Source organism: Anolis sagrei, chromosome 10 (genome assembly GCF_037176765.1).
Source record: "Anolis sagrei isolate rAnoSag1 chromosome 10, rAnoSag1.mat, whole genome shotgun sequence".
In the NCBI taxonomy this organism is placed as follows: Eukaryota; Metazoa; Chordata; class Lepidosauria; order Squamata; family Dactyloidae; genus Anolis; species Anolis sagrei.
The window spans coordinates 31,568,068-31,593,975 of record NC_090030.1 but is presented as its reverse complement, the minus strand read 5'-3'; the positions used below and the strand labels follow the sequence as shown (position 1 = coordinate 31,593,975).

The following is a 25,908-nucleotide window of genomic DNA, read 5'->3' as shown; positions in this document are numbered from 1 at the left end:
AAATCGATGCCCTAGGTAGGAAGGCACACCTCTCTGCTGGGTTGTTTACCCGGATGGCCCACTATGCCACATACGCTAGTGGTTACCAAACGTTCCTGTGGGGAAAAATGTTAGAGTACATCGAGCTGCTACCAGCTGATCAGCAGCGTTTTCCCAGGGCCATACATGGGGAGGCACTCGTGCTGTCTAAGATGCAAAAGGATGCAGCCAAACATATGGCTGAGGCTGCAGGTAACCTATACTCCACTGCAACCTCACTGAGAAGACACGCGTGGTTGCGTGCGTCTAATTTGTCTGAGGAAGGGAAGGCCCTCGCGGAGGACCTTCCTTTCCACGAGGAGGGCCTTTTCAACCCACAGACGGATGACAACTTAAAGCAAAAACAAGACGTGAGACAAGCCGCAGGGAAATTCGGGTATGCTTGGCAACCCTACCCCCAGCAACGCCAGAGGTGGAATTTACCCTCCTCTGGGTTTCGTAGAGGTTATGGAAATTCTTATGGTAATACCTTTAGGGGTAGGAGCAACAACTCCTCCTCCAGATTTCAGGGAAGTCGGCGGACCCCCTATTTCCCTAGGTCCCGCAATCAAGGGTTTGGGAATAAGTCCAAGGCTCAGCAGGGGCCAAAGAAGCGTCTTTGATGAAAGGGATTCTGTACCTACTTATGGGGAATGTGGTCCAATTTTGCCTGTTGCAGTTAACCCCGACCCTGTTGCTCAACTTCCCCTACCCGCTGTTTCTCCAGTGTTTGGTGATAGATTGCTCCCGTTCCGCCAGTCATGGTCTGACATCACCACAGATGGTTGGGTGCTCTCTATTGTTACTAATGGTTATGAAATTGAATTTTCCGACTCGCCTAGAGTGGGCCTTGTCCGATGCACAGTGCCATCGGCGCCTCGGTTACAAGAAGTGCAAATGTTATTGGAGAAAGAGGCCATTTCACCCCTGGATCCTTCTGTTTTCAAATACTGTTTCTTTTCCCGTTATTTTCTGGTTTCGAAACGCGGTGGTGGGCTGCGTCCCATCCTTGACCTGAGACACCTTAATAAACACATTCGGTCAAAGAAATTTAGAATGGTCACTCTCGCCTCCATTTTACCATTGTTGTCTAAGGGGGTGTGGTTTGCTACCGTCGATTTGAAAGACGCGTACTTCCACATATCCATTGCACACCACCACCGGAGATTCCTCGCCTTCATGGTGGGAGACAAAGCTTACTGTTTCAATGTTCTTCCCTTTGGGTTGTCCACGGCCCCCCGAGTGTTCACAAAGTGTATGTCGGTGGTGGCCGCGTACTTACGTACGAGAGGCGTTACAGTGTACCCCTATATTGACGACTGGTTGATTGTGTCGAGGTCTAGGGACCAACTCCAAACTCAAATCTCTTGTGTTCTGTCCCTTCTCCAGTCGCTCGGCTTGGTGGTGAACCTCGACAAGTCGTCTCTGTGCCCCTCTCAGCGGATCAGTTTCATCGGGGCCATGTTGGATTCGGTCTCCCAGAAGGCCTTCCTGCCGCCAGACCGCTTCAACAACCTGAGGGAAATAGTGCTACAGGTCATGCGCTCCCCGTCGGTGTCAGCCAAGCAGATCCAGATCCTGTTGGGACACATGGCGTCCACCACGTCTGTTACCCCGTATGCCAGGTTGCGCATGCGGCCCCTCCAGTCATGGTTTGTCTCAACGTTCAACCCGCTTGTGGACAACTCTTCCATGCGACTCACGCTGCCGGCAGCTGTTCGTCATTCCCTTTATTGCTGGCAGGATGCGCTGTGGGTCTGTGCGGGACTACCTTTTCATCCGCCACGCCCCACTCGGGTGATCACTACGGACTCCTCCCTCATGGGTTGGGGTGCCCATTCCGAGGGACTCATCGCTCAAGGCGTGTGGGAAGGAGAAGAAAACACCCTTCACATAAACATGTTAGAGCTCCTCGCGGTCGAAAAGGCGCTACTTTCATTCGAAAGGTCATAAGGGGCCAGATAGTACAAATCCTCACCGACAACACCACGGTGATGTACTATCTCAACAAACAGGGGGGCACCCACTCTCTTCCTTTGTTGTCTCTAACGATTCGAATTTGGGATTGGTGTCTGGATCGAGGAGTGCACCTCTTAGTAACACATCTCCCGGGAGAGCAGAACCTGCTGGCGGACACGCTCAGCCGGAGTCCTCTAACGCACCACGAATGGTCTCTTCACCACGAAGAGGTCCGGAGACTCTTCCTGGCATGGGGCACTCCGGAGGTGGATCTGTTTGCGACTCAGGCCAATTCGAAATGCGACCTGTTCTGCGCTCGGACCCAGGCCTCGATAGAGTTAGGGTGTCTGGGGGATGCCTTCCTCCTAGACTGGTCGACTCGACTTGTGTACGCGTTTCCTCCCTTTCCCCTTCTTTTGAGGGTGGTGGCCAAGATCCAAAGGGAAAACGCACGGTGCATTTTAATAACCCCGTGGTGGCCTCGCCAGCCTTGGTTTGCCCCACTCCACCAAATGGCGAGAGGAGTATTCTTCCGGTTCCCCAACAGGCTCGACCTTCTAACTTCGCAGAACGACCAGGTCTTGTATCCGGAGGTGGACAGACTGAAGCTCACAGCGTGGAGGATCCTTCCGACTCTCTAGCTTCAGTTGGAACATTATCCTCTCCGGTGCTAGCAATCATTGATGCTGCACACAGGCCTTCAACGAAGCGCTCTTACGTCTATAAATGGGCGAAATTCAGTTCGTTTGTCCGTTCAAAGGGACTTGATCCTATCACTGTTCAGACTTCTGTTATTTTGGACTTCTTGGTGTCCCTAGCGGATTCGGGATTATCCCACTCTTCGTTAAAATGTTACCTGGCGGCGATTTCCTGGTTTAGGAGGAAATCGGGTTTGCCGTCATGTTTTATGGACCCTTTGGTCAGGACCTTTTTGCGTGGATTTGCTAACATCAGGCCTGCGGTGGCCCCGATCGCTCCATCTTGGAGTTTAGAACTTGTGTTAAACTGTTTATCAAAACCTCCTTTTGAACCGTTGGCTAGGGTCGACCTTTCTTTTCTGTCGTGGAAGACAGCCTTTTTGGTGGCGATTACATCTGCCAGACGCTCCAGTGAGCTGTGTGCACTACGAGTAGACCCACCCTATCTTAAGTTTCACAGTGATAGGGTAGTCTTACGTACAGACGTGGGGTTCCTCCCCAAGGTGGCTACTCGTTTTCACATATCTCAAGAACTGGTGCTTCCGGGGTTCTTCCAAAACCCAACTACGCCTGCGGAGCGTGCTTTGCATTTGATTGACGTACGCAGAGCTCTCGCTTTTTATGTGGATAGGACAGCTCCGTTGCGGAAGACTCCTAGATTATTCATAAAGTATCGTAGTGATGCCATTGGTCTTCCTTTGTCTTCCCAGAGGTTTTCCTCTTGGATAGTTTCCGTTATTCGTTTATGTTACCGCCTGGCTGGCAAAGATCTGCCGTTGCAGATACGGGGTCACTCCACCAGGGCTGTGGCAACGTCAACAGCCTTCTTACGGGGAGTGTCCTTAGATGCCATCTGCCGGGCCGCTGTTTGGTCGTCCCCTCTGACCTTTGTGTCACATTATAAGGTGGATGCTGTTTCCCAAAGGGACATGGAATTTGGTAGAGCGGTACTGTCTTCGGCGGTGGCATGATCCCGCCTGCCAAGATGGATACTCGCTAATCTACCAAATGTACGATTCACAGTGACTACGACAGGAAATTATAAGTTGCTTACCTGTAACTGTAGTTTCCTGAGTAGTCACCTGTGAATTCGTACATACCCGCCCTTCCTCCCCTCGAGTATCGTGCCACGCCGTTTAGCTGTTTTTTGCGGCTAAGAGAACTGACGGCTAGTCCCGCCCTCGGGCTATATATACTCGAGAGGGGGGGGGCGGGCCTAGCTGAGGGCTGAAAGTTTCTTTTTCTTTCTAGAAGGTTCCGAAAAGTTGTATTGCGCAAGCGCAGGGATACCAAATGTACGAATTCACAGGTGACTACTCAGGAAACTACAGTTACAGGTAAGCAACTTATAATTGCCAGGATATATAGGTTACCTACAATCAAAGAGCATTCTGAACCCCACCCAGATAGAATAGAACCAAACTTGGCACACATGACTCCCGTGACCAACAGAAAATACTGGAAGGGTTTAGTGGGCATTGACCTTGAGTTTGGGAGTTGTAGTTCACCTCCATCCAGAGAGCACAAGGATGGATCTCGACCAAACTTGGCAAGTATGCTCAATATGCCCAAATTTGAACACTGGTGGAGTTTGGGGGAAATAGACCTTGACATTTGGGGTTTGTAGTTGCTGGGATTTGTAGTTCACGTACAATCCGAGCACTCTGAATCCACCCAGCCCGCAATGGATCTGCACCAAACTTGGCACACTACCAACATGGCCAGCCTTGAATACTGGTGGGGTTGGGCTGTTTTTGAGCTCTGGGAGTTGTAGTTCATCAACACCAAAAAGGAAGAGGAGGACAGGCGGAGAGATCGTCAGCCTTCTATGCCAAAGGGGTTCCTAAGACCATCAGAGATGTGTTTTCTGATGGTCTTAGGAGACCCCTCTGAGACAGGATAATCAAGTGGCTGATGAATGTCTGCATTTAAATGGTTTTCAATATTATTATGAGTATAGCTTGGCGTGGGTAGTTCTGCCTGGAAGAGGAAGAACGCATTCTGAACGGCGGGTTCTTTCTGTTTCAGCCACTTGCATTGCTGCCAGGATATCGTCCTGCGTAAGAGCAACTCTGAGAGTTGGGGATTCAGCATCGTAGGCGGATTTGAAGAAAGCAAAGGCAGCAATCCGTTCTTCATTAAGACCATTGTGCCTGGGACACCGGCCTTCTGGGATCGAAGACTGAAGTATGTACTCCCCGGGCTTCCGTTATCTTACCTTCCTACTGAAATTGCTAAGTCAGGCAGGATGGTTGGGGTCTTGTTAATGCCTTAGGTCCATTTGGGACCTATTTGCCTCCAAAAGTACAATGTCTGCACTTTGTTTAGGGCAGTGATGGGCAAACTTTTAAGCTTGGTGTGTCAAAATTGGCCAAAAACCTGAGCATAACTTGGGTGGGGCGTCAACTTCGAGAAAAAAATAAACGTAATTTTGCAATATTTATAGTTTAAATACAAAAAATGTATATTCCATGCTGAGTTATGGAGTGAACAATGCTCAAACGTGCAGATGTTAAATTTCTCATACAGATAAACAGCTTCACTCTCACAGAGCTTCTTCTCACACTAAACTTACACAGATGCTTCTCACAGTAGCCTTTACACACAGAGCCATCACTCTGGAGCTTTATGCATGAGGTCTTTAACTTGGGGCTTCTTGCACTGAAGCTTCTCACACCAGGCCTCTCACATACTGAGGCCTACTAACTCTGAGGTGTTCCCACACTGAGGCATATGTGTATGTGTATATATATATATATATATATAGAGAGAGAGAGAGAGAGAGAGAGAGAGCATTGGACTCTCAGGGTGTGTGCTCCCATGCCCTAATACAATGGTGTGTTCAACGCAGTTTCTTTAGATGTAGCACAGGGGACGCCTCAACCGCAATACACTAACAGCGGCAGTGCTTTTTGTCTTGGCCAGGTGTGGGGATGAAATCGTGCCCGTCAATGAAGTTGCTAGGGTGTCTCCCAATTAGCTCAGTGTTTTTAGGAGTTGCTATGGCGTCTCCCAATTAGCTCAGTATTTTTAGCAGCTTTTCTGGCTGAACGCTGTCTGTACTCTGTCTTTACACACAGCAGCCTTCACACTGGAGCTTTATGTACCAGGTGTTCAACCTAGGACTTCTCGCACTGAAGCTTCTCACACCAGGCCTCACACACTGGCCTCACTCCAACTCTGAAGTGTTCCCAAACCGAGGCAAACTAATACTGGAGCCTTCTCACACTGTAGCCTCTCTCACACTGATACCTCTGTCAGACTGACGCCTCACTCACACTGAGGCGAACTAACACTGAGGCCTACTAACACACTGACGCTTTCTCCCACAGAGACCTCTCACAAACTGAGGGCAACTAAGCTACAGGCACACCTGACACATTGCATCCACTTAACCTTTCAGTGCTTGACTCACATTTTTGTAATTAAAAATACCTCGTTAATTTTTAATATTTCTGACACATTTGACATAGCTCTTGCACTGAAAAGTATTGGATTATTCATGGCATAGATAGTTAGATACATAGATAGCATTGGAATCTCGGGGTGTGTGCTCCCACGGCCCAATACAATGGTGTGTTCAACGCAATTTCTTTAGATGTAGCACAGGGGACACGTCAACCGTGAAATACTAACAGCGGTGGTGCTTTTTGTCTTGGCTAGGTGCGGGGATGAAATCATGGCCATCAGTGGAGGCGCTAGGGTGTCTCCCAATTAGCTCAGCACTTTTAGGAGTTGCTAGGGCATCTCCCAATTAGCTCAATGTTTTTAGCAGCTATTCTGGCTGAACGCCATCTGTGGTCTGTCTTTACACACAGCAGCCTTCACACTGGAGCTTTACATACCAGGTGTTCAACCTGGGGCTTCTCGCACTGAAGCTTCTCAAACCAGGCCTACCAACTCTGAGGTGTTCCCAAACTGAGGCAAACTAATACTGGAGCCTTCTCACACTGTGGCCTCTCTCACACTGATATCTCTGTCAGACGGACGCCTCACTCACACTGAGGTGAACTAACATTGAGGCCTACTAACACACTGAGGCTTTCTCCCACAGAGACCTCTCACAGATTGAGGGCAACTAATTATTATTATTATTATTAACTTTATTTGTACCCCGCTAGCATCTCCCGAAGGACTCGATGCGGCTTACACGGGCCGAAGCCACAAAACACAATACAATAGAAAACATAACACAGCGATAAACAAAGCAAATCAAACAATTAAGCAAAATAACCACAATGACAATACTTCAAGACACTATTAAAACTGGTTCGGCCAGCGCAATGGGGTACAGGGTTAAAAGTGCTGAGATGGCAGGAGGAACGTAGGATTAAAGTGCGGTGTGCAGCAACATTAGTTGTGCTAAAGTGCATCTAGGACTTGGGATGGGGATTCCTAATCTGCGAAGGCACATCGGAACAGCCAAGTTTTTAGGTTCCTTCTGAAAACTGCTAGAGTAGGGGCCTGACGTAGCTCTTTTGGAAGGGCATTCCAAAGTCGGGGGGCCGCCACAGAGAAGGCCCTGTCCCGCGTCCCCACCAAGCGCGCTTGCGACGTAGGTGGGATCACGAGCAGGGCCTCCCCAGATGACCGGAGCGAGCGTGTGGGTTCGTAGATGGAAATGCGGTCACGCAGGTAGGGTGGTCCCAAACCGTTCAGGGCTTTGTAGGTGAGCACCTGCACCTTGAATTGGGCTCGGAAAATAAATGGCAGCCAGTGGAGCTCCTTGAACAAGAGGGTTGACCTCTCTTGATAATGAGCTCCAGTTAGCATCCTGGCTGCTGCCCGCTGGACCAATTGTAGTTTCCGAACCGTCTTCAAGGGCAGCCCCACGTAGAGCGCATTGCAGTAATCCATTCTAGAGGTGACCAAGGCGTGGACCACCCCGGCCAGATCAGCCTTCACGAGGTAAGGTCGCAGTTGGCGCACAAGTCTCAGTTGTGCAAAGGCCCTCCCGGATACCGCCGACACCTGAGCCTCAAGTGTAAGCGAAGAATCCAAGAGGACACCCAAACTGCGGACCTGTGGCTTCAGGGGGAGTGTAACCCCGTCCAACACAGGTTGCCACCCTATACCCCGATCCGGTTTACGATCGACCAGGAGGACCTCTGTCTTGTCGGGATTGATCTTCAGCTTGTTCTTCCTCATCCAGATCGACACGGCGGCCAGGCACTCGTCCAGCACCCGAGAAGCCTCCTTGGAATTAGGTGGAAAGGAGTAGTAGAGTTGTGTGTCATCCGCATAGAGATGGCACCCAACTCCAAAACTCCGGATGACCTCTCCCAGCGGTTTCATGTAGATGTTGAAGAGCATGGGCGACAAGATAGATCCTTGCGGGACCCCACAGGTCAAAGGCCAGGGGTCCGAGCAGGCGTCTCCCAGCTTCACCAACTGGGTACGTCCCTCCAGGAAGGACCGGAGCCACGACAGAACCGTGCCCCCAAGGCCCATCCCGGAGAGACGACCCAGAAGGATACCATGGTCGATGGTATCGAAAGCCGCTGAGATGTCCAGGAGAACCAACAGGGTCACACTCCCCCTGTCCAGCTCTCTGCGGAGGTCATCCACCAAGGCGACCAAGGCTGTCTCGGTGCCATGACCAGGCCTGAAACCAGACTGTGCCTGATCTAGGTAGTTGGTATCGTCTAGGAAGCCCTGGAGCTGCGAGGCGACCACCCGCTCCAGCACCTTACCCAGGAAAGGGAGGTTGGAGACTGGTCTGTAGTTATTCAGCACCGTGGAGTCAAGGGAAGCTTTTTTGAGGAGTGGACGAACCACTGCCTGTTTCAAACCAGATGGAAAAATCCCTTGCTCCAACGATGCATTGATAATCAATACAAACCAGTCAACCAACCCCTCCCTGGCTGATTTAATGAGCCAAGATGGGCATGGGTCTAGAGGTGAGGTGGTCGCCCTCACAGCCCCAAGAACCTCCTCTACGGTTTCAGGAAGAACAAGCCTAAAAGAATCCCACAAAATTGGACAAGCAGGTACCTCCGTCACCTCTTCAGGCACTGCGATGGAATTGGAGTCGAGCTCGAGGCGTATCTGGGCGACTTTATCTGCAAAATGGTGTGCGAAATCGCGACACCGAGCTGCGGGGTCGTCAGGGACCTCCTCCACCGCAGGTGGGTGGAGGAGTTCTCCCACGACCCGAAACAGCTCCGATGATCTATTTGCTGCAGATGCTATACGAGCAGTCGTGAATGACTTCCTGGCCGCCCGTATGGCCACGGAGTATGCCTTAAGAGAGGCTCTAGCCCGTGTTCGGTCAGACACGTCTCGAGATTTCCGATAAGCTACAAGCACACCTGACTCATTGCATCCATTTAACCCTTTCAGTGCGTGTCTCACATTTTTGTAATTAAAAATACCTCGTTAATTTTTAATATTTCTGACACATTTGACGTAGCTCTTGCACTGGAAATTATTGGATTATTCATGGCATTCCATGGCATTCATGGCATTATTCATTCCACCTGGAATATTGTGTCCAATTCTGGGCACCACAATTCAAGAGAGATATTGACAAGCTGGAATGTGTCCAGAGGAGAGCGACTAAAATGATAAAAGGTCTGGAGAACAAGCCCAATGAGGAGCGGCTTAAGGAGCTGGGCATGTTTAGCCTGAAGAAGAGAAGGCTGAGAGGGGATATGATAGCCATGTATAAATATGTGAGAGGAAGCCACAGGTAGGAGGGAGCAAACTTGTTCTCTGCTTCCCTGGAGACGAGGACGCGGAACAATGGCTTCAAACTACAAGAGAGGAGATTCCATCTGAACATGAGGAAGAACTTCCTGACTGTGAGAGCCATTCAGCAGTGGAACTCTCTGCCCTGGAGTGTGGTGGAGGCTCCTTCTTTGGAAGCTTTTAAACAGAGGCTGGATGGCCATCTGTCAGGAGTGATTTGAATGCAATATTCCTGCTTCTTGGCAGAATGGGGTTGGACTGGATGGCCCAGGAGGTCTCTTCCAACTGTTTGATTCTATGATTATATAGCATTGGACTCTCAGGGTGTGTGCTCCCACGGCCCAATACAATGGTGTGTTCAACGCAGTTTCTTTAGATGTAGCACAAGGGACACATCAACCGCGATACACTAACAGCGTCAGTGCTTTTTGTCTTGGCCAGGTGCGGGGATGAAATTGTGGCTGTCAATGTAGGTGCTAGGGCTTCTCCCAATTAGCTCAGCGTTTTTAGGAGGTGCTAGGGCGTCTCCCAATTAGTTCAGCATTTTTAGCAGCTATTCTGGCTGAACGCCATCTGTGCTCTGTCTCTTTTTGTCTCTCTAGAAAGGTGGGCACTTTCAAAACCTCATCGTCTCACTCCTCTTCTCCCCCCAATTCCTGGTCACTTCCCTGCTCCTCTTCCGAAAATGAGGAATCCCTAACGTTTCGCATACAGATAAACAGCTTCACTCTCACAGAGCCTCTTCTCACACTAAACATATGCAGGAGCTTCTCATAGTAGCCTTTACACACAGCAGCCTTCAACTGGAGCTTTACACACCAGGTCTTCAACCTGGGGCTTGTTGCACCGAAGCTTCTCACACCAGGCCTCTCACACACTGAGGCCTACTATTTCTGCGGCGTTCCCACACTGAGGCAAATTACCACTGGAGCCTTCGCACACTGAGGCTCCTCTCAAACTGATACCTCTGTCAGACTGATGCCTCACTCACACTGAGGTGAACTCTTGCACTGGAAATTATTGGATTATTCATGGCATATATATATATATATAGCATTGGACACTCAGGGTGTTGAACGCAATGGTGTGTTGAACACAGTTTCTTTAGATGTAGCGCAGGGGACACGTCAACTGCGAAACACTAACAGTGGTGGTGCTTTTTGTCTTGGCCAGGTGCGGGGATGAAATCGTGGCCGTCAACGGAGTGTCGGCGGTAGGGATGAGCAACGGGGAGCTGATTCCCATGCTGAAGGAGCAGCGGAATAAAGTGGCGCTCACGGTGGTGTCTTGGCCTGGCACCCTTGTGTAAGTGGTCTCCTCGGGAGCACATCTAATCAGGGGGCTACCTCAAGGCCTGAACTTACCAAGGAAACAATGAACTAGCTTAAAATCCTTCACCGGGAGAATTCTCCTCTTAATCAAAAACCAGAAATATTAGTTTGTTGATAGACTCTGATTGAAGACTCACTTTGGGAGATGAAAACTGCACTTCTCTGAGCAATTTCCTATTGTTTTGCGATCCCTTTTCCCCCTTCCTCCTCATTCGCTGAACATGCGAACTCTGAGCCACAGCTTCCCTGTTCTAATGATTGCAAGTAAAGTTCTGTAAGGTTATGGCCCTTCTGTCGGCAGATAAGTAACTTTGGAAGATATTGATTAATAAATTCAACAAACAACTTTTAAAGGTCCGTCCCACCGCATTTGTTGGCGCTGTTTCAGGTTGGTTGAATGGGACTTCCATTGTTTTGGGGAGAGAGTTGCAAATATGCCTGCTTCCATGTTTTCAGTTCTGCTTCCTAAAAAACTATTGTGTTTTTGTTCCCAGCCTTCCTAATACTGCAACCCCTTAATACACTCTCTCATGTTGTGGTGACCCCCAACCATAACATTACTTTCGTTGCTACTTCCTAAGTGTCATTTTGCTCCTGTTATGCAATGCAAATATCTGATGTGCAGGATGTATTTTAATTCACTGGACCAAATTTGCACAAATATCCAATATGCCCACATTTGAATAATGGTGGAGGTTGGGGAGGATTAATTTTGTCATTTGGGAGTTGTAGTTGCTGGGATTTATAGTTCACCTGCAATCAAAGTGCATTCTGAAACTCCACCAATGATGGAATTCAACCAAATTTGGCACACAGAACTCCCATGATCAACAGAAAACACTGGAAGGGTTTGGTGGGCATTGACATTTTGGAGTTGTAGTTCATCTACATCCAGAGCGCTGTGGACAAACAATGATAGATCTGGACCAAACTTGGCACAAATACTCAATATGACCAAATGTGAACAGTGAAGTTTGGGGAAAACAGACCTTGACATTTGGGAGTTGTAGTTGCTGGGATTTATAGTTCACCTACAATCAAAGAGCTTTCTGAACCCCACCAATGATAGAATTGAGCCAAACTTGGCACACAGAATCCCCCCCCCCCCACACACACACACACCTTGAGGGGACTCACTGGCACAAGCCTCCCTCCAACCTCACAACCTCTCCCTCACCCGCACATGCGCACCATGCGCCAAGCATGCCTGCTCTCCCCTCCCTGCTTGGAGTCTTCAGCCTTCTCTGCCAAAGGGGTTCCTAAGACCAGAAGAATTATATCTTTTCTGATGGTCTTTGGTGACACCTTTGAAACCCCCTTGTGATCCCCAGGTTGAGAAATGCTGGTTTAGAGAAAGTGAAGCTTGCGCTGCATTATGTATAGTTATTTGACATCTATCTTAACCAGGCCACATCATGAGAAGACAGGAAAGCTTAGAGAAGGGAATGATGCTGGGGAAAATGGAAGGAAAAAGGAAGAGGGGCTGACCAAGGGCAAAATGGGTGGATGACATCCTTGAAGTGACTGGATTGACCTTGAAGGAGCTGGGGGTGGTGATGGCCAACAGGGAGCTCTGGCGTGGGCTGGTCCAGGAGGTCACCTAGAGAAGACGATACCATTTTCTCCAGTATCATTGACCCAAGACCTACTCTACATCTTGGTGAGGTTTGGAGGAGGATGGACCATGGACGATGGGACTCGCAGTACCTTCACTGAGTCCCTGAGAGCACTGCGAGCCATATAAATAACTGATAAAGACCAACCTTGATAAACAATTCCTTTCTCAAATAACCTGGGCAGTGCCGGGTCCCCAAGCGAGTATTAAATGAAGTTTATTATTATTATTAAATCACCCATGTTTTCAAAAAGAATTGCTTTATTTCCCACATGTTTTCCTGTTACGGACCCATTCACTGCACCATGATAGCGTACGAACATCCTGGCTCAAGTTTCCAAATTCGTTAGCTTCATACGAACACTCAGACTTGCATGACTACAATAACAACAAAAAAAATATATAAAGTTCAAACAAATTTCAGAAGTGCTTTTTTTTAAATATTTCCGGCAAAAGGTGGAAGATAATTTAAAAAGAAGGGATGCGCGCAAAGTGGGTGTTTTATGTATTCAGGGTCTGAGCGTGCGTTCTTGTTTATTTCAAAACAAAAACAACGTAGACTATGGCTAGGCTTAGTGTTGGAAGGGCTACGAAAAGTGTGTCAGTGACGTACGAACTGGAAACGTCGATCCTCGTTGGACCAAACGAGGTTGCTTTTGGCAGCCACCGTAAATAGTTTGCGTTCAACTACTTAAGGCAAGCTTTCCATGATTGCGTTCCCGTTGAATAGTTTAGCAAGGCGGCCCACTGAACTCGTATCAGATCCTGCGGATGTCGAGTTCCCGGAGTAAAAGTGTGCGTCTCGTACAAACCTGTGCCCGTCGTGAATGATCACTTTCCTTGAGCGAAATGAGGAGGAGTGAGTAAGGGAAAGAAATGGGCTGTCGGAGATCCCGACGTTCCTCTTCCAAGTGGCTCCATGGTGCATTCACTGTCCGTCTTCTTTAAGATCGGATATTGCTCCGGACTTGAAGCTTAAGCGGTCTCCTATCAGAAGCCATAGGATCTGACACGGCGGAGTTTCGCCCGCACAAGGAAGAGTTCGGTGCTTTGTCCATTTTTTTTCTCACTCTCCTGGAAGTCTGGTTTGGCTTTTGTGAGGGCAACCTGCGTTCCCACCATCTTGGCCATTATTTTCTCAGAAAATACAAAGAAGTCCTTCAGAAATTGCAGGAGGCGGGCGGTCTGGTTGGAGAAGTGCTCCGACTGTCCTTGGAACGCGAATCGGCTACTCTTTGGAGTCCTGTCCATTTCCTTCTGGGGTGCCGTCCTCATTGGCCTCCTTCTCCTCCTTACTCCGCTTGTTCTTTTTGTGCTTGTGGCGCCGGTGGGTCTCCCCTTCTTCGCTCTCGTGTTGCTTGCTAAAATCGGAGAAAAGAAACATATTGTCGAAGGCTTTCATGGCTGGAATCACTAGGTTCTTGTGGGTTTTTTCGGGCTATAGAGCCATGTTCTAGAGGCATTTCTCCTGACGTTTCGCCTGCATCTATGGCAAGCATCCTCAGAGGTAGTGAGGATGCTTGCCATAGATGCAGGCGAAACGTCAGGAGAAATGCCTCTAGAACATGGCTCTATAGCCCGAAAAAACCCACAAGAACCTAAAAGAAACATACTTTAAATACTGCACCCCCACATTTATTTATTTATTTTATTTATTTATTTACTTTATTTGTATACCACTGTTCTCAGCCCTTAGGCGACTCACAGCGGTTAACAACAAGAACAGCAAAAATTCAATGCTACCATCACACTGTATAAAAAACAGTTAACATCATGACAGATTATAGAAAAGTATACAATTAACAACAACATACAATTAACACCAATAGCCATTCATGAGTGTCTCATCACTAAAAACATGATCCATATCCATTATCCATTGTTCCATTCCTATGTTCCTATGTTCATTACATTCATTGCACTGACTATTCGAACAACCAGGTTTTCACTTTTTTGCAGAATACCATTAGTGATGGAGCTAGTCTAATGTCCGTGGGAAGGGCGTTCCACAGCCGCGGGGCCACCACCGAGAAGGCCCTATCTCTCGTCCCCGCCAGCCATGCTTGTGAAGCTGGCGGAATCGAGAGCAGGGCCTCCCCGGAAGATCTCAAAGTCCTGGTGGGTTCATAGGCAGAGATGCGGTCGGATAGGTAGCTTGGGCCGGAACCGTTTAGGGCTTTAAAGGCCAACACCAGCACTTTGAATTCAGCCCGGTAGCAAATCGGTAGCCAGCGGAGTTGGCGCAACAGGGGGGTTGTATGCTCCCTGCGCTCCGCTCCTGTTAAAATCATGGCTGCCGAGCGTTGGACTAGTTGGAGCTTCCGAGCCGTCTTCAAAGTAAACCCCACGTAGAGAGCGTTGCAGTAGTCTAAACGGGATGTAACCAGAGCGTGGACTACCGTGGCCAAGTCAGGCTTCACATCCTCAGTATTGCTACAGTATTCCTCCATGATTTTTTTAAAAAAATTAAAACATTTATATTCCACCCTTTTCACCCCGAAGGGAAAACACAGACATGTTTTTATGAGTGATGGCATAAAGGCAGCAGATCACAGGAGCTGTCTTCATAGACCTGTCAGCGGCTTATGAGACTGTAAACCACCGCCTCCTCCCGAGAAAAATGTATAATCTCACAAAGGACGACCACCTCACCCGCCTCATAGGAAACCTGCTACAAAACAGGAGCTTCTTTGTTGAGTTCCAGGGCCAGAGAAGCAGATGGCGGAAACTGAAGAACGGCCTGTCTCAGGGGGGCGTGCTTGCCCCATCCATGTTCAACATCTACACAAATGACCAGCCACTGCCAGAAGGGACAGAGAGCTTCATCTGTGCTGATGATCGTGCCATTACCGCTCAAACAGGGAGCTTTGAGATGGTTGAACAGAAGCTCTCCAAAGCTCTAGGTGCTCTTACTGCCTATTACAGGGAAAACCAGCTGATCCCCAACCCATCTAAAACACAGACATGTGCCTTTCACCTTAAGAACAGACAAGCATCCCGAGCTCTGAGGATTATTACCTGGGAAGGAATCCCACTGGAGCATTGCAGCATACCCAAAGACCTAGGAGTCACTCTGGACCGTCCTCTGACCTACAAGAAGCACTGCTGAACATCAAGCAAAAAGTGGGTGCTAGAAACAATGTCATACGAAAGCTGACTGGCACAACCTGGGGATCACAACCAGACACAGTGAAGACATCTGCCCTTGCACTCTGCTACTCTGCTGCTGAGTATGCATGCCCAGTGTGGAACACATCTCACCATGCTAAAACAGTGGATGTGGCTCTTAATGAGACATGCCGCATTATCACAGGGTGTCTGCGCCCCACACCACTGGAGAAATTACACTGCTTAGCCGGTATTGCACCACCTGACATCCGCCGGGAAGTAGCAACCAATAGTGAAAGGACCAAGGCAGTGACATCTCCAGCTCATCCCGTTTGGGTATCAGCCAGCACGTCAACGACTTAAATCAAGACATAGTTTTCTAACATCTACAGAGACACTCGTTGAAATAGTTTTCTAAATCTACAGAGTCCAAAAGTGGCAAGCGAGAGTCCAAAAGTGGCAGGCTCAAAGCCAGAACCTCAATCAATAGCTAATACCAAATGAGAGACTCCCCCCTGGTCACACAGAAGACTGGGCGACTTGGAAGGCACTGAACAGACTGCGCTCTGGCACCACGAGATGCAGAGCCAACCTTAAGAAATGGGGCCACAAAGTGGAATCCACGACATGCGAGTGTGGAGAAGAGCAAACCACTGACCACCTGCTGCAATGCAACCTGAGCCCCGCCACATGCACAATGGAGGACCTCCTTGCGGCAACACCAGATACTGGTCAAAGGACATTTAATCAACTACCAAGCTTGCAAACTCCGTGTCTTTTGTATTTTTGTTTGTTTGTTTGTTTTTGTTAAAAATTTAATACAAATGTCGGGTTGCTGATGACACGATAAATAAATCTGTGTGCAGATGACATCGAACACCAAAACTCTGGATAATCTCACCCAATGGCTTCGTGTAGATGTTAAACAACATGGGGAACAGTACTGAGCCCTGCGGGGCCAAGCAGGTGTCCCCCAACACCTTCTGAGAGCGAGCCTCGGGGAAGGACGGGAGCCACTGCAGAATAGTACCTCCGAGACCCATCTCTGCAAGATGACCCAGAAGGATACCGTGGTCTTCAGTATCGAAGGCCACTGAGAGGTCCAGGAGAACCAACAGGGACACACTCCCCTTGTCGAGCTCTCTGCAAAGATCATCCACTAAGGCAACTATGGCTGTCTCAGTTCCGTGACCCAATCTGAAACCTGACTGCGATGGGTCAAGATAGTCAGTTAGTCAGTTTCATCCAAGAACCCCTGGAGCTGCGAGACAACCACACATTCCAAGACTTTAAATACTCCACCCCCACATCCTCAGTATTGCTACCACTTTCTGAGCTCTCAAGTGTGAAGGCCTTACCGCCGCGAGGATTTGTGTTTGCTGCCCTCCTCTTTGTCTCTGTGCCTTCGCTCCCGGTGGCGGTCTTCCCTCTCACGGCTGCGATCCCGACTCCGCCGATAATCCCGCTCAAAATCGTAGTTGCGCTCCCGGCTGCTGTAATAGCGGTACCTCTCGTCGTCGCTGCAAGGAGAGAAGGGAGCACACTTGAGCAGAGAAAAGACTTTGAGGAAAGGGGAAATCAATCATTCACAACCTCTGAGGATGCTTGCCACAGATGCAGGCAAAACATCAGGAGAGAATGCTTCTAAAACATTTTATTTACTTCGCTTATATACCGCAATTCTCAGCCCAGGGGCGACTCACTGCGGTGTCATATAGTCATATAGTCATATACATGGCCATATAGTCTGAAAAACCTGCAACACCTCAGTGATTCCAGCCATGAAACCCTTGGATAATCACGCACACACTCTGTGAATTGCAAACCCCCTGTGGCGAGGGAGGGAGACTATTTCCTTATTAAAAAAATAAACTTCTTTACTGCCTTATACTTATTCAGTTTCTTCTTTTATATTGGCTGGGACTTTCTGTGTGCTGTTTAATCTTTGTGCTTTATGTCACAGGCAATGAGACACTTTTGTGTATAACCAAGTAACACAGTTTATTTATAACTTCTGGCTCCAACGCTTGTGGTTACATTTGTGTTTTGTTGCAATCTTGAGGCTTACAGTCAGTATCATTTACTTGGTTTACTTTTCTGTATAGACTTTCAATGTTTCACATTCACAAACATGCTACTTGCTTTACACACCCTTGGTTAAATTATATTCTGACTAAAGCAACACTGGCTTTCTTTATGTTCCTTAAACATCAAGCTCTATTTAACTAACTGCTTCTCTATATCAGAAATCTTTAACACATCTTCATTACTGCTTCTTTCTAACAGGCACTCAAAAACCAACTATCCTCTTCAAACACAGGTTCCTAACTCTCATTTTTTAACTCCCTCACTCGAACTGCCTCTTTCAAAACATTGGCTCCGCCCCTTTGGAATGTTCAGCTCTGCTCTCCCCAACTGTCATTTTGGCCTAGTAGCCTTTTCAAATCCTGGGCCTACGCTAATCTTCAGATGACCAATCGGCTTCACATATGCAAATGAATCCTATCTCTGCTGTCGCTACCCTGTCTGTGCCTATTCTTCCCTATCTGACATATGTAAACATAGAGCTATACACCAAAAATTTAACATAGAGTAGCAATTTCGCTACACCCTAATAAAATTGGAGTTTAAGATCATATGTGGAGTTGGGGGTCTTCACTCCCTTCATGTCCACCCGATCTTGCCTTATTGAACATCAGCAGGCACACTTAGTTAAAAAAATCACTCCAACCGTCACCCAGGTTAAAAAAGAAGCACTATGAAAGCCCTGGCAGGTTGTGCAAAAAGAATCTTCGAAGCTCACCTCCTTGTCCTTTGCTACGTTCCTCTTGTCCTTTGCTACGTTCAGCAAAGAGGGATCCTCTCACCTCTGCAGGAGTCTACCGTATCCCATGCAGCTGTGGACAAGTCTACATAGGGACCACCCAACGCAGCAGCATTGCCCAAACACGAATCAAGGAACATGAAAGGCACTGCAGACTACTTCAACCAGAGAAGTCAGCCATAGCAGAGCACCTGATGAACCAGCCTGGACACAGCATATGATTTGAGAACACAAAATGCTGGACCACACCAACAACCACCATGTCAGACTACACAGAGAAGCCATTGAAATCCACAAGCATGTGGACAATTTCAACAGAAAGGAAGAGACCATGAAAATGAACAAAATCTGGCTACCAGTATTAAAAAACTCTAAAATTACAACAGCAAAACAGCAGAGAGGAAACAACCAGGCACATCTTAACACCTCTCAACAAAACATTTTCCCAGGCTCAGCCAGGCCTTCAAATGCTAATGAAGGTAGTCAGCTGAAACATTCACACCTAGCTTCAGCAGGGAAGAGCTCTTTGCCCCACCCCAGTCATTCCACAGATATATAAACCCATTTTCCTATTTCCAATAGACCTCACTACCTCTGAGGATGCTTGCCATAGATGCAGGCGAAACGTCAGGAGAAATGCCTCTAGAACATGGCCATATAGCCCAAAAAAACTCACAAGAACCTAATTGCTTCAAACTACAAAAGAGGAGATTCTATCTGAACATGAGGAAGAACTTCCTGACTGTGAGAGCCATTCAGCAGTGGAACTCTCTGCCCCGGAGTGTGGTGGAGGCTCCTTCTTTGGAAGCTTTTAAACAGAGGCTGGATGGCCATCTGTCAGGGGTGATTTGAATGCAATATTCCTGCTTCTTGGCAGAATGGGGTTGGACTGGATGACTCATGAGGTCTCTTCCAACTCTGATTCTATGATTCTAGAAGTCTTCTCCTACCCTAGACATTATTCCACAGATATATAAACCCGATTTTCCTAGTTTCCAACAGACCTCCCAACCTCTGAGGATGCCTTGCATAGATACAGGCGAAACGTCAGGAGAGAATGCTTCTGGAACATAGCCATACAGCCCAGAAAACTCACAACAACCCCAGAAAAACACTGATGGATCACATCCTCAGATTGCAGTTAAGGCTGCTTTCGTGCACATTACACATCGTTGGTCCCATCGGGTTCCAGTCAACACTCACTTGTTGTATTCGCTGGTGGTGGGGGTCCGGTCCCGGTCCCGTTCCCGCTCCCGCCTTGAGTTGGAATACTCCCAGTGACAACCGTCGGAAGCGCCGGAGCCTTTGTCCACCGTCGTCACCCAGGGAGTGTGGGATGTGGAAATGGGAGGGTAGCTGATGAAACCCGAATCTGTGGAGAAGGAAGAGTCAGATGATGGGGGGTTTGAAAGTGCCCACCTTTCTAGAGAGACGAAAAGGGACAGAGCACAGACAGCGTTCAGCTAGGATAGCTGCTAAAAACTCTGAGCTAATTGGGAGAGGCCCTGTCACTGTGTTCCCCAACATCCACAAATCACAGAAGCAGGCGCACAAAGGATTCCCTTGACCCATGTGGCGCACTGCAACATGCAGTGTGAGAGAGGCCACAGTGTGAGAAAGCTCCAGTATTAGTTTGCCTCAGTTTGGGAACGCCTCAGAGTTAGTAGGCCTCAGTGTTGAAAGGCCTGGTGTAAGAACCTTCGGTGAGAGAAGTTCCAGGTTGAAGACCTGGTGCATAAAGCTCCAGTGTGAAGGCTGCTGTGTGTAAAGGCTACTATGAGAAGCTCCTGTGTAAGTTTAGTGCGAGAAGAGGCTCTGTGAGAGTGAAGCTGTTTATCTGTATGAGAAATGTTAGGGATTCCTCATCTTCGGAAGAGGAAGGGGAGCAGGGAAGCGCTCAGGAATTGGAGGGAGAAGAAGAGTCAGATGTTGGGGGTTTGAAAGTGCCCATCTTTCTAGAGAGACGAAAAGAGACAGAGCACAGACAGCGTTCAGCTAGGATAGCTGCTAAAAACTCTGAGCTAATTGGGAGAGGCCCTGTCACTGAGTTCCCCAACATCCACAAATCACAGAAGCAAGCGCACAAAGGAGTCCCTTGACCCATGTGGCGCACTGCAACATGCAGTGTGAGAGAGGTCACAGTGTGAAAAGGCTCCAGTATTAGTTTGCCTCATTTTGGGAACGCCTCAGAGTTAGTAGGCCTCAGTGTAGAGAGACCTGGTGTAAGAAGCTTTGGTGAGAGAAGCTCCAGGTTGAAGACCTGGTACGTAAAGCTCCAGTGTGAAGGCTGCTGTGTGTAAAGGCTACTATGAGAAGCTCCTGTGTAAGTTTAGTGCGAGAAGAGGCTCTGTGAGAGTGAAGCTGTTTATCCTCAACTTCGGAAGAGGAAGGGGAGCAGGGGAGCGCTCAGGAATTGGAGGAAAAAGAAGAGTCAGATGATGAGGGTTTGAAAGTGCCCACCTTTCTAGAGGAGACGAAAAGAGACAAACACTGTCCAGCTAGGATAGCTGCTAAAAACACTGAGCTAATTGGGAGACACCCTAGCACCTTCTCTATTATACACCGAACAGCCACGTTCATCTCTAGGTTTTTCAGCAAAACTCCATGATGAACCTTTGGCAGATTGATTATAAAGTTGCAGCAGAGAACCTAGAGACTCCCAGAGATCAAATCTGAGAATATTCAAATCTAGGAATTTGCTCCAGGATATCTATATGGTCGCTTCAAGCTGAAGAACACCATAGAGTCACCTGGAAGACCTAGAGCAGTGCTTCTCAACCTTTCCAATGCCACAACCCCTTAATACAGTTCCTCATCTTGTGGTGAGCCCCAAACATACAATCATTTTCATTGCTACTTCATAGCTATACTTTTGCTACTGTTATGAATTTTATGAATGTAAATACTTGGTATGCAGGATGTATTTTCATTCACTGGACCAAATTTGGCACAAACACCCAAAAATTTGAATACTGGTGTTTTGATTTTGTCATTTGGGAGTTGTCGTTGCTGGGATTTATAGTTCACCTACAATCAAAAAGCATTCTGATCTCCACCAATAAAGGAATTGAACCAAACTAGGCACACAGAACTCCCATGACCAATAGAAAATACTGGAAGAGTTTGGTGGGCACTGATCTTGGGTTTTGGAGTTGTAGTTCACATACATACAGAGGGCCCTGTGGACTCAAACCATGATGGATCTGTGAACAGGAGTGGAGTTTGGGAAAAATAGCCCTTGACATTGGGAGTTGAAGTTGCTGGTATTTAGAGTTCACCTACAATCAAAGAGCATTCTGAACTCCACCAGTGAAGGAATTGAACCAAACTGGGCACACAGAACTCCCACGACCAACAGAAAATACTGGAAGAGTTTGGTGGGCATTGGCCTTGAGTTTGGGAGTTGTAGTTCAGCTACATCCAGAGAGCACTGTGGACTCAAACAATGATAGATCTGGACCAAACTTGGCACAAATAATCAATATGCCCAAATGTGAACAGTGGTGGATTTTGGGAAAAATAGCCCTTGACATTTGGAAGTTGTAGTTATTGGGATTTATAGTTCACCTACAACCAAAGAGCATTCTGAATCCCACCAATGATAGAATTGGGTCAAACTTCCCATACAGAACCCCCATGACCAACAGAAAATACTCTGTTTTCTGATGGTCTTTGGTGACCCCTCTGACACCCACCCCAGGGGTCCCGACCCCCAGGTTGAGAAATGCTGATCTCGAGGGATTCTGGAGAGGACATATTTTGTTGGTTGTGAGTAGATGAAGCTGCAGTTAGTCCTGTAGGTACAGAGTTGTACTGTACTTAATTCTAGTGTTCAGTCATGGCCAGTTAGTCAAACCTCACAACCTCTGAGGATGCCTGCCATAGGTGCAGGCGAAACGTCAGGAGAGAATGCCTCTTGAACATGGCCATATAGCCCGAAAAAACCTACAACAACCCAGTGATTCTGGCCATGAAAGCCTTCGACAATACAATGCCCTCCATCATTCAATCAGCCTTGTACTCAGAAGATCTCAATCTACAAAATGTTGGATTGGCTGTAAAGTGTGACACCCTCTCTATGGATGAATTATGAGGTGACATTCGCCAGCATCAAAAGGTAAGAAGTCCTCCATGACACACTACTTTGGCACTACTTGGGTTGTCCATTTTGGCAAACAGTGGCTTCATGGCACACCATATCTATTAATAAGCACAAGGGCCCTAGATAATGCATATGCAAAAAAGGAACTTTCTCAAAATTTTGAACCAAGGGAAAGGGACTTTTATTGAGTTAATGTACAGTACAGTCTTGCTTATCCGACCTTCGCTTATCCGGCATTCCGTCTTATCCAACGTCCCCTTTTTCCTCCAGCATTTCCCCTTCAATTAAAGGAGCGCTTCCCAACTCTCTCTCCATTCTCAATAAGGGAAAAAGGGAAAGGGACTTTTCTGAGTTAATGTGCAGTAGGGTCTTGCTTATTCGACCTTCGCTTATCCGACATTCCGTCTTATCCAACGTCCCCTTTTTCCTCCAGCATTTCTCCTTCAATTAAAGGAGCGCTTCCCAACTCTCTCTCCATTCCCAATAAGGGAAAAAGGGAAAGGGACTTTTCTGAGTTAATGTACAGTAGAGTCTTGCTTATCCAACCTTCGCTTATCCGACATTCCGTCTTATCCAACGTCCCCTTTTTCCTCCAGCATTTCCCCTTCAATTAAAGGAGCGCTTCCCAACTCTCTCTCCATTCCCAATAAGGGAAAAAAGCAAGATGAGGAGGAGGGAGGAAAGGGGGAAAAGAGGCAGAAGTGGAAGCATCCCCCCCTCCTTCCTTCTGTGATTCCCACACTCCTCTTCCGCATCCGGGCACTTCCTGCTGGACCTCTCTAGCCCCGAGGCATTACCTTGACTTAACTCTTTGAGTCTCTGTTCTTAGTATTCTAGGTGTCTAGCACCATGTTGGACAGGTAACAGGAGGAGACTCCGTATTATCCGACATTTGTGTTTATCCGACATTCTGTTGGCCCGCTTATGTCGGATAAGCGAGACTCTACTGTACTGCTTTCATGCACCAACACTAAATGACTGCTGCAAAGATCTGAAAGACTTGCTTCATGATTTCTGATTGACCACAAAGAAATAACTATACATAAAAATGTAATGTTCGTTTGTGGGATTAACATAACTCAAAAATCACTGGACGAATTGATACCAAATTTGGACACAAGACACCTAGCAACCCAATGTATGTTCTTCACTCAAAAAAAAAATGATTTTGTCATTTGGGAGTTGTAGTTGCTGAGATTTATAGTTCACCTACAATCAAAGAACATTCTGAATGCCACTAATGATGGAATTGAACCAAACTTGGCACACAGTTCTCCCATGACCAACAGAAAATACTGGAAGGGTTTGATGGGCAGTGTCCTTTGGTTTTTTGTCAGGAGCGACTTGAGAAACTGCAAGTCGCTTCTGGTGTGAGAGAATTGACCGTCTGCAAGGACGTTGCCCAGGGGACGCCCGGATGATTTGATGTTTTTATCATCCTTGTGGGAGGCTTCTCTCATGTCCCCGTATGAGGAGCTGGAGCTGATAGAGGGAGCTCATCCGCCTCTCCCCGGATTCGAACCTGTGACCTGTCGGTCTTCAGTCCTGCTGGCACAGGGGTTTAACCCACTACGCCACCGGGGGCTCCGGTTTTGGAGTTGTAGTTCACCTACATCCAGAGACCACTGTGGACTCAACCAATGATGGCTCTGGACCAAACTCTACATGAAGACTCAATATGCCCAAATGTGAACACTGGTGGAGTTTGGGAAAAATAGCCCCTGACATTTTGAAGTTGTAGTTATTGGGATTTATAGTTCACCTACAACCAAAGAGCATTCTGAATCTCACCAATGATAGAATTGGGTCAAACTTCCCATACAGAACCCCCACGACCAACAGAAAATACTCTTGTTTTCTAATGGTCTTTGGTTACCCCACTGACATCCACCCAGGGGTCCCAACCCTCAGGTTGAGAAATGCTGATCTCGAGGGATTCTGGAGAGGACATATTTTGTTGGTTGTAAGTAGATGAAGCTGCAGTTAGTCCTGTAGGTACAGAGTTGTACTGTACTTAATTCTAGTGTTCAGTCATGGTCAGACAAACCTCACAACCTCACAATTAAGGCAGTGGTTCTCCCTGACATCCTGGCTGAATCATCCTGGCTGAATCAATTCTCTCTGTGTGACATTTTGAAGCCAGCAGAGGACGCTGGAAACCTTGTATTGGAACTTGTAAAGCAACAAGTTCTAACAAGGAAACTGAGAAGAGGGGGAGATGGGCAGGAAAGGTGTATAAAAGGAAGTGGTGGTGGGAAAACGTCAGTAGTGTCTTTCTTTGCTGCAGAGATACAAGCAATATATCCATTTCAAAGCAAAGACGACTTGTGAGTGGTTATTTAATATTGCTATATAGATCCTACAGTCTTACAGAACTTGACATTTGGAAATTGCAGTTGCTGGGATTTATTTATTTATTTATTTATTATTCAGACTTATATGCTGCCACTCCCCTGGGGCTCGGAGCGGCTTACAAGAATGGCTAAAATCTAACACAATTTAAAAACAATTTAAAACAATTTAAAAACAGCAATATCCAAAATCAAAGGCCTGTCGAAACAGGTATGTCTTACATGCCCTGTGGAAAGCTGATAAGTCCCGCAAGGCACGGACTTCAGGTGGTAGAGTATTCCAGAGTGATGGTGATTTATAGTTCACCTACAATCAAAGCATATTCTGAACCCCACCAACAATAGAATTGGGCCAAACTTCCCGCACAGTACCCCCATGAACTACAGAAAATACTGTGATTCTGATAGTTTTGGTGATTCCTCTGACACCCTTCTCACAACCCCCCCCCCCCCCCAGGGGTTCCGACCCCCAGATTGAGAAACGCTGGGTCAAGGCAAGGCAACGCCTCGGGGCTAGAGCAGCCCAGAAGGAAGTGCCCGGATGTGGAAGAACAGGGTGGAAACCACAGAGGGAAGGAGGGAAGACTCTTCCGCTTCCGGTCCTGCTTCTTTTCCCCCTTTTCTCCCTCCTCCTATTCTGTCAGGATTATTTAGTTATGCATGTGTTTTTTTCAATGTGCTTCTATGTAATTCAAGATGGATTAAGATGTATTTCAATATGGATTCTATTCTGTTCAATTGTATATAAGAAAATACTGTGTTGAGGCAGTGAAAATGTAACCTTGACAGAAATGAGATAACATGTTCTCTGGCTGGGAAGAAGAGGGAGGAACTGATCTCAGCCAGAAGTCAGATAAGCAGATGTTCAGAGACTGTTGTTTTTGCCTAGGAGTTCCTGTCTGTAGCTTGCTGTGAATAGACGTGTGTAGATGTACTTAGTAAAACGTAGTTTTCTGTTGTAACTGAAAGCTTGCAGAATCCTCATTTTGAACACAGTGTCTGCTGATCTAGCAATCCTTCCGCGGGCAAACTTCAATACTCTGACATCTTCCTCCTTGTCTTGCCTTTTTCACTTATTAGGAATGGAGGGAGAGTTGGGGAGTGCTACTTTAATTGAAGGCGAAATGTTGGAGGAAAAAAGGGGGGGGGCATCGGATAAGGATCAGTCGTAAGGCCGAACAGGGCATAGGGTTACAGCCTGTGTTAGATGGG

At 47.5% G+C, this 25,908-nt stretch overlaps 2 protein-coding genes across 2 annotated transcripts in view; one reads left to right on the top strand and one right to left on the bottom strand.

The window, feature by feature from the left end:
• LOC132763098 (ligand of Numb protein X 2-like) overlaps positions 1-11,049 on the top strand; it is an 84,742-nt gene extending 73,693 nt beyond the window's left edge. Inside the window, exons 10-11 of the mRNA XM_060756476.2 lie at positions 4,704-4,862; positions 10,539-11,049. Of these exons, the coding sequence (XP_060612459.2) occupies positions 4,704-4,862; positions 10,539-10,674 (295 nt within the window). The 3' untranslated portion in view covers positions 10,675-11,049. The remainder of the gene's footprint in view (positions 1-4,703; positions 4,863-10,538) is intronic.
• Positions 11,050-12,554: 1,505 nt separating this feature from the next.
• The window catches only part of LOC132763097 (pre-mRNA 3'-end-processing factor FIP1-like), a 69,918-nt gene continuing 56,564 nt past the window's right edge, over positions 12,555-25,908 (bottom strand). The window contains exons 14-16 of the mRNA XM_067471674.1: positions 19,447-19,615; positions 16,778-16,939; positions 12,555-13,672 (exon numbers count right to left, since the gene is read on the bottom strand). Of these exons, the coding sequence (XP_067327775.1) occupies positions 13,540-13,672; positions 16,778-16,939; positions 19,447-19,615 (464 nt within the window). The 3' untranslated portion in view covers positions 12,555-13,539. The remainder of the gene's footprint in view (positions 13,673-16,777; positions 16,940-19,446; positions 19,616-25,908) is intronic.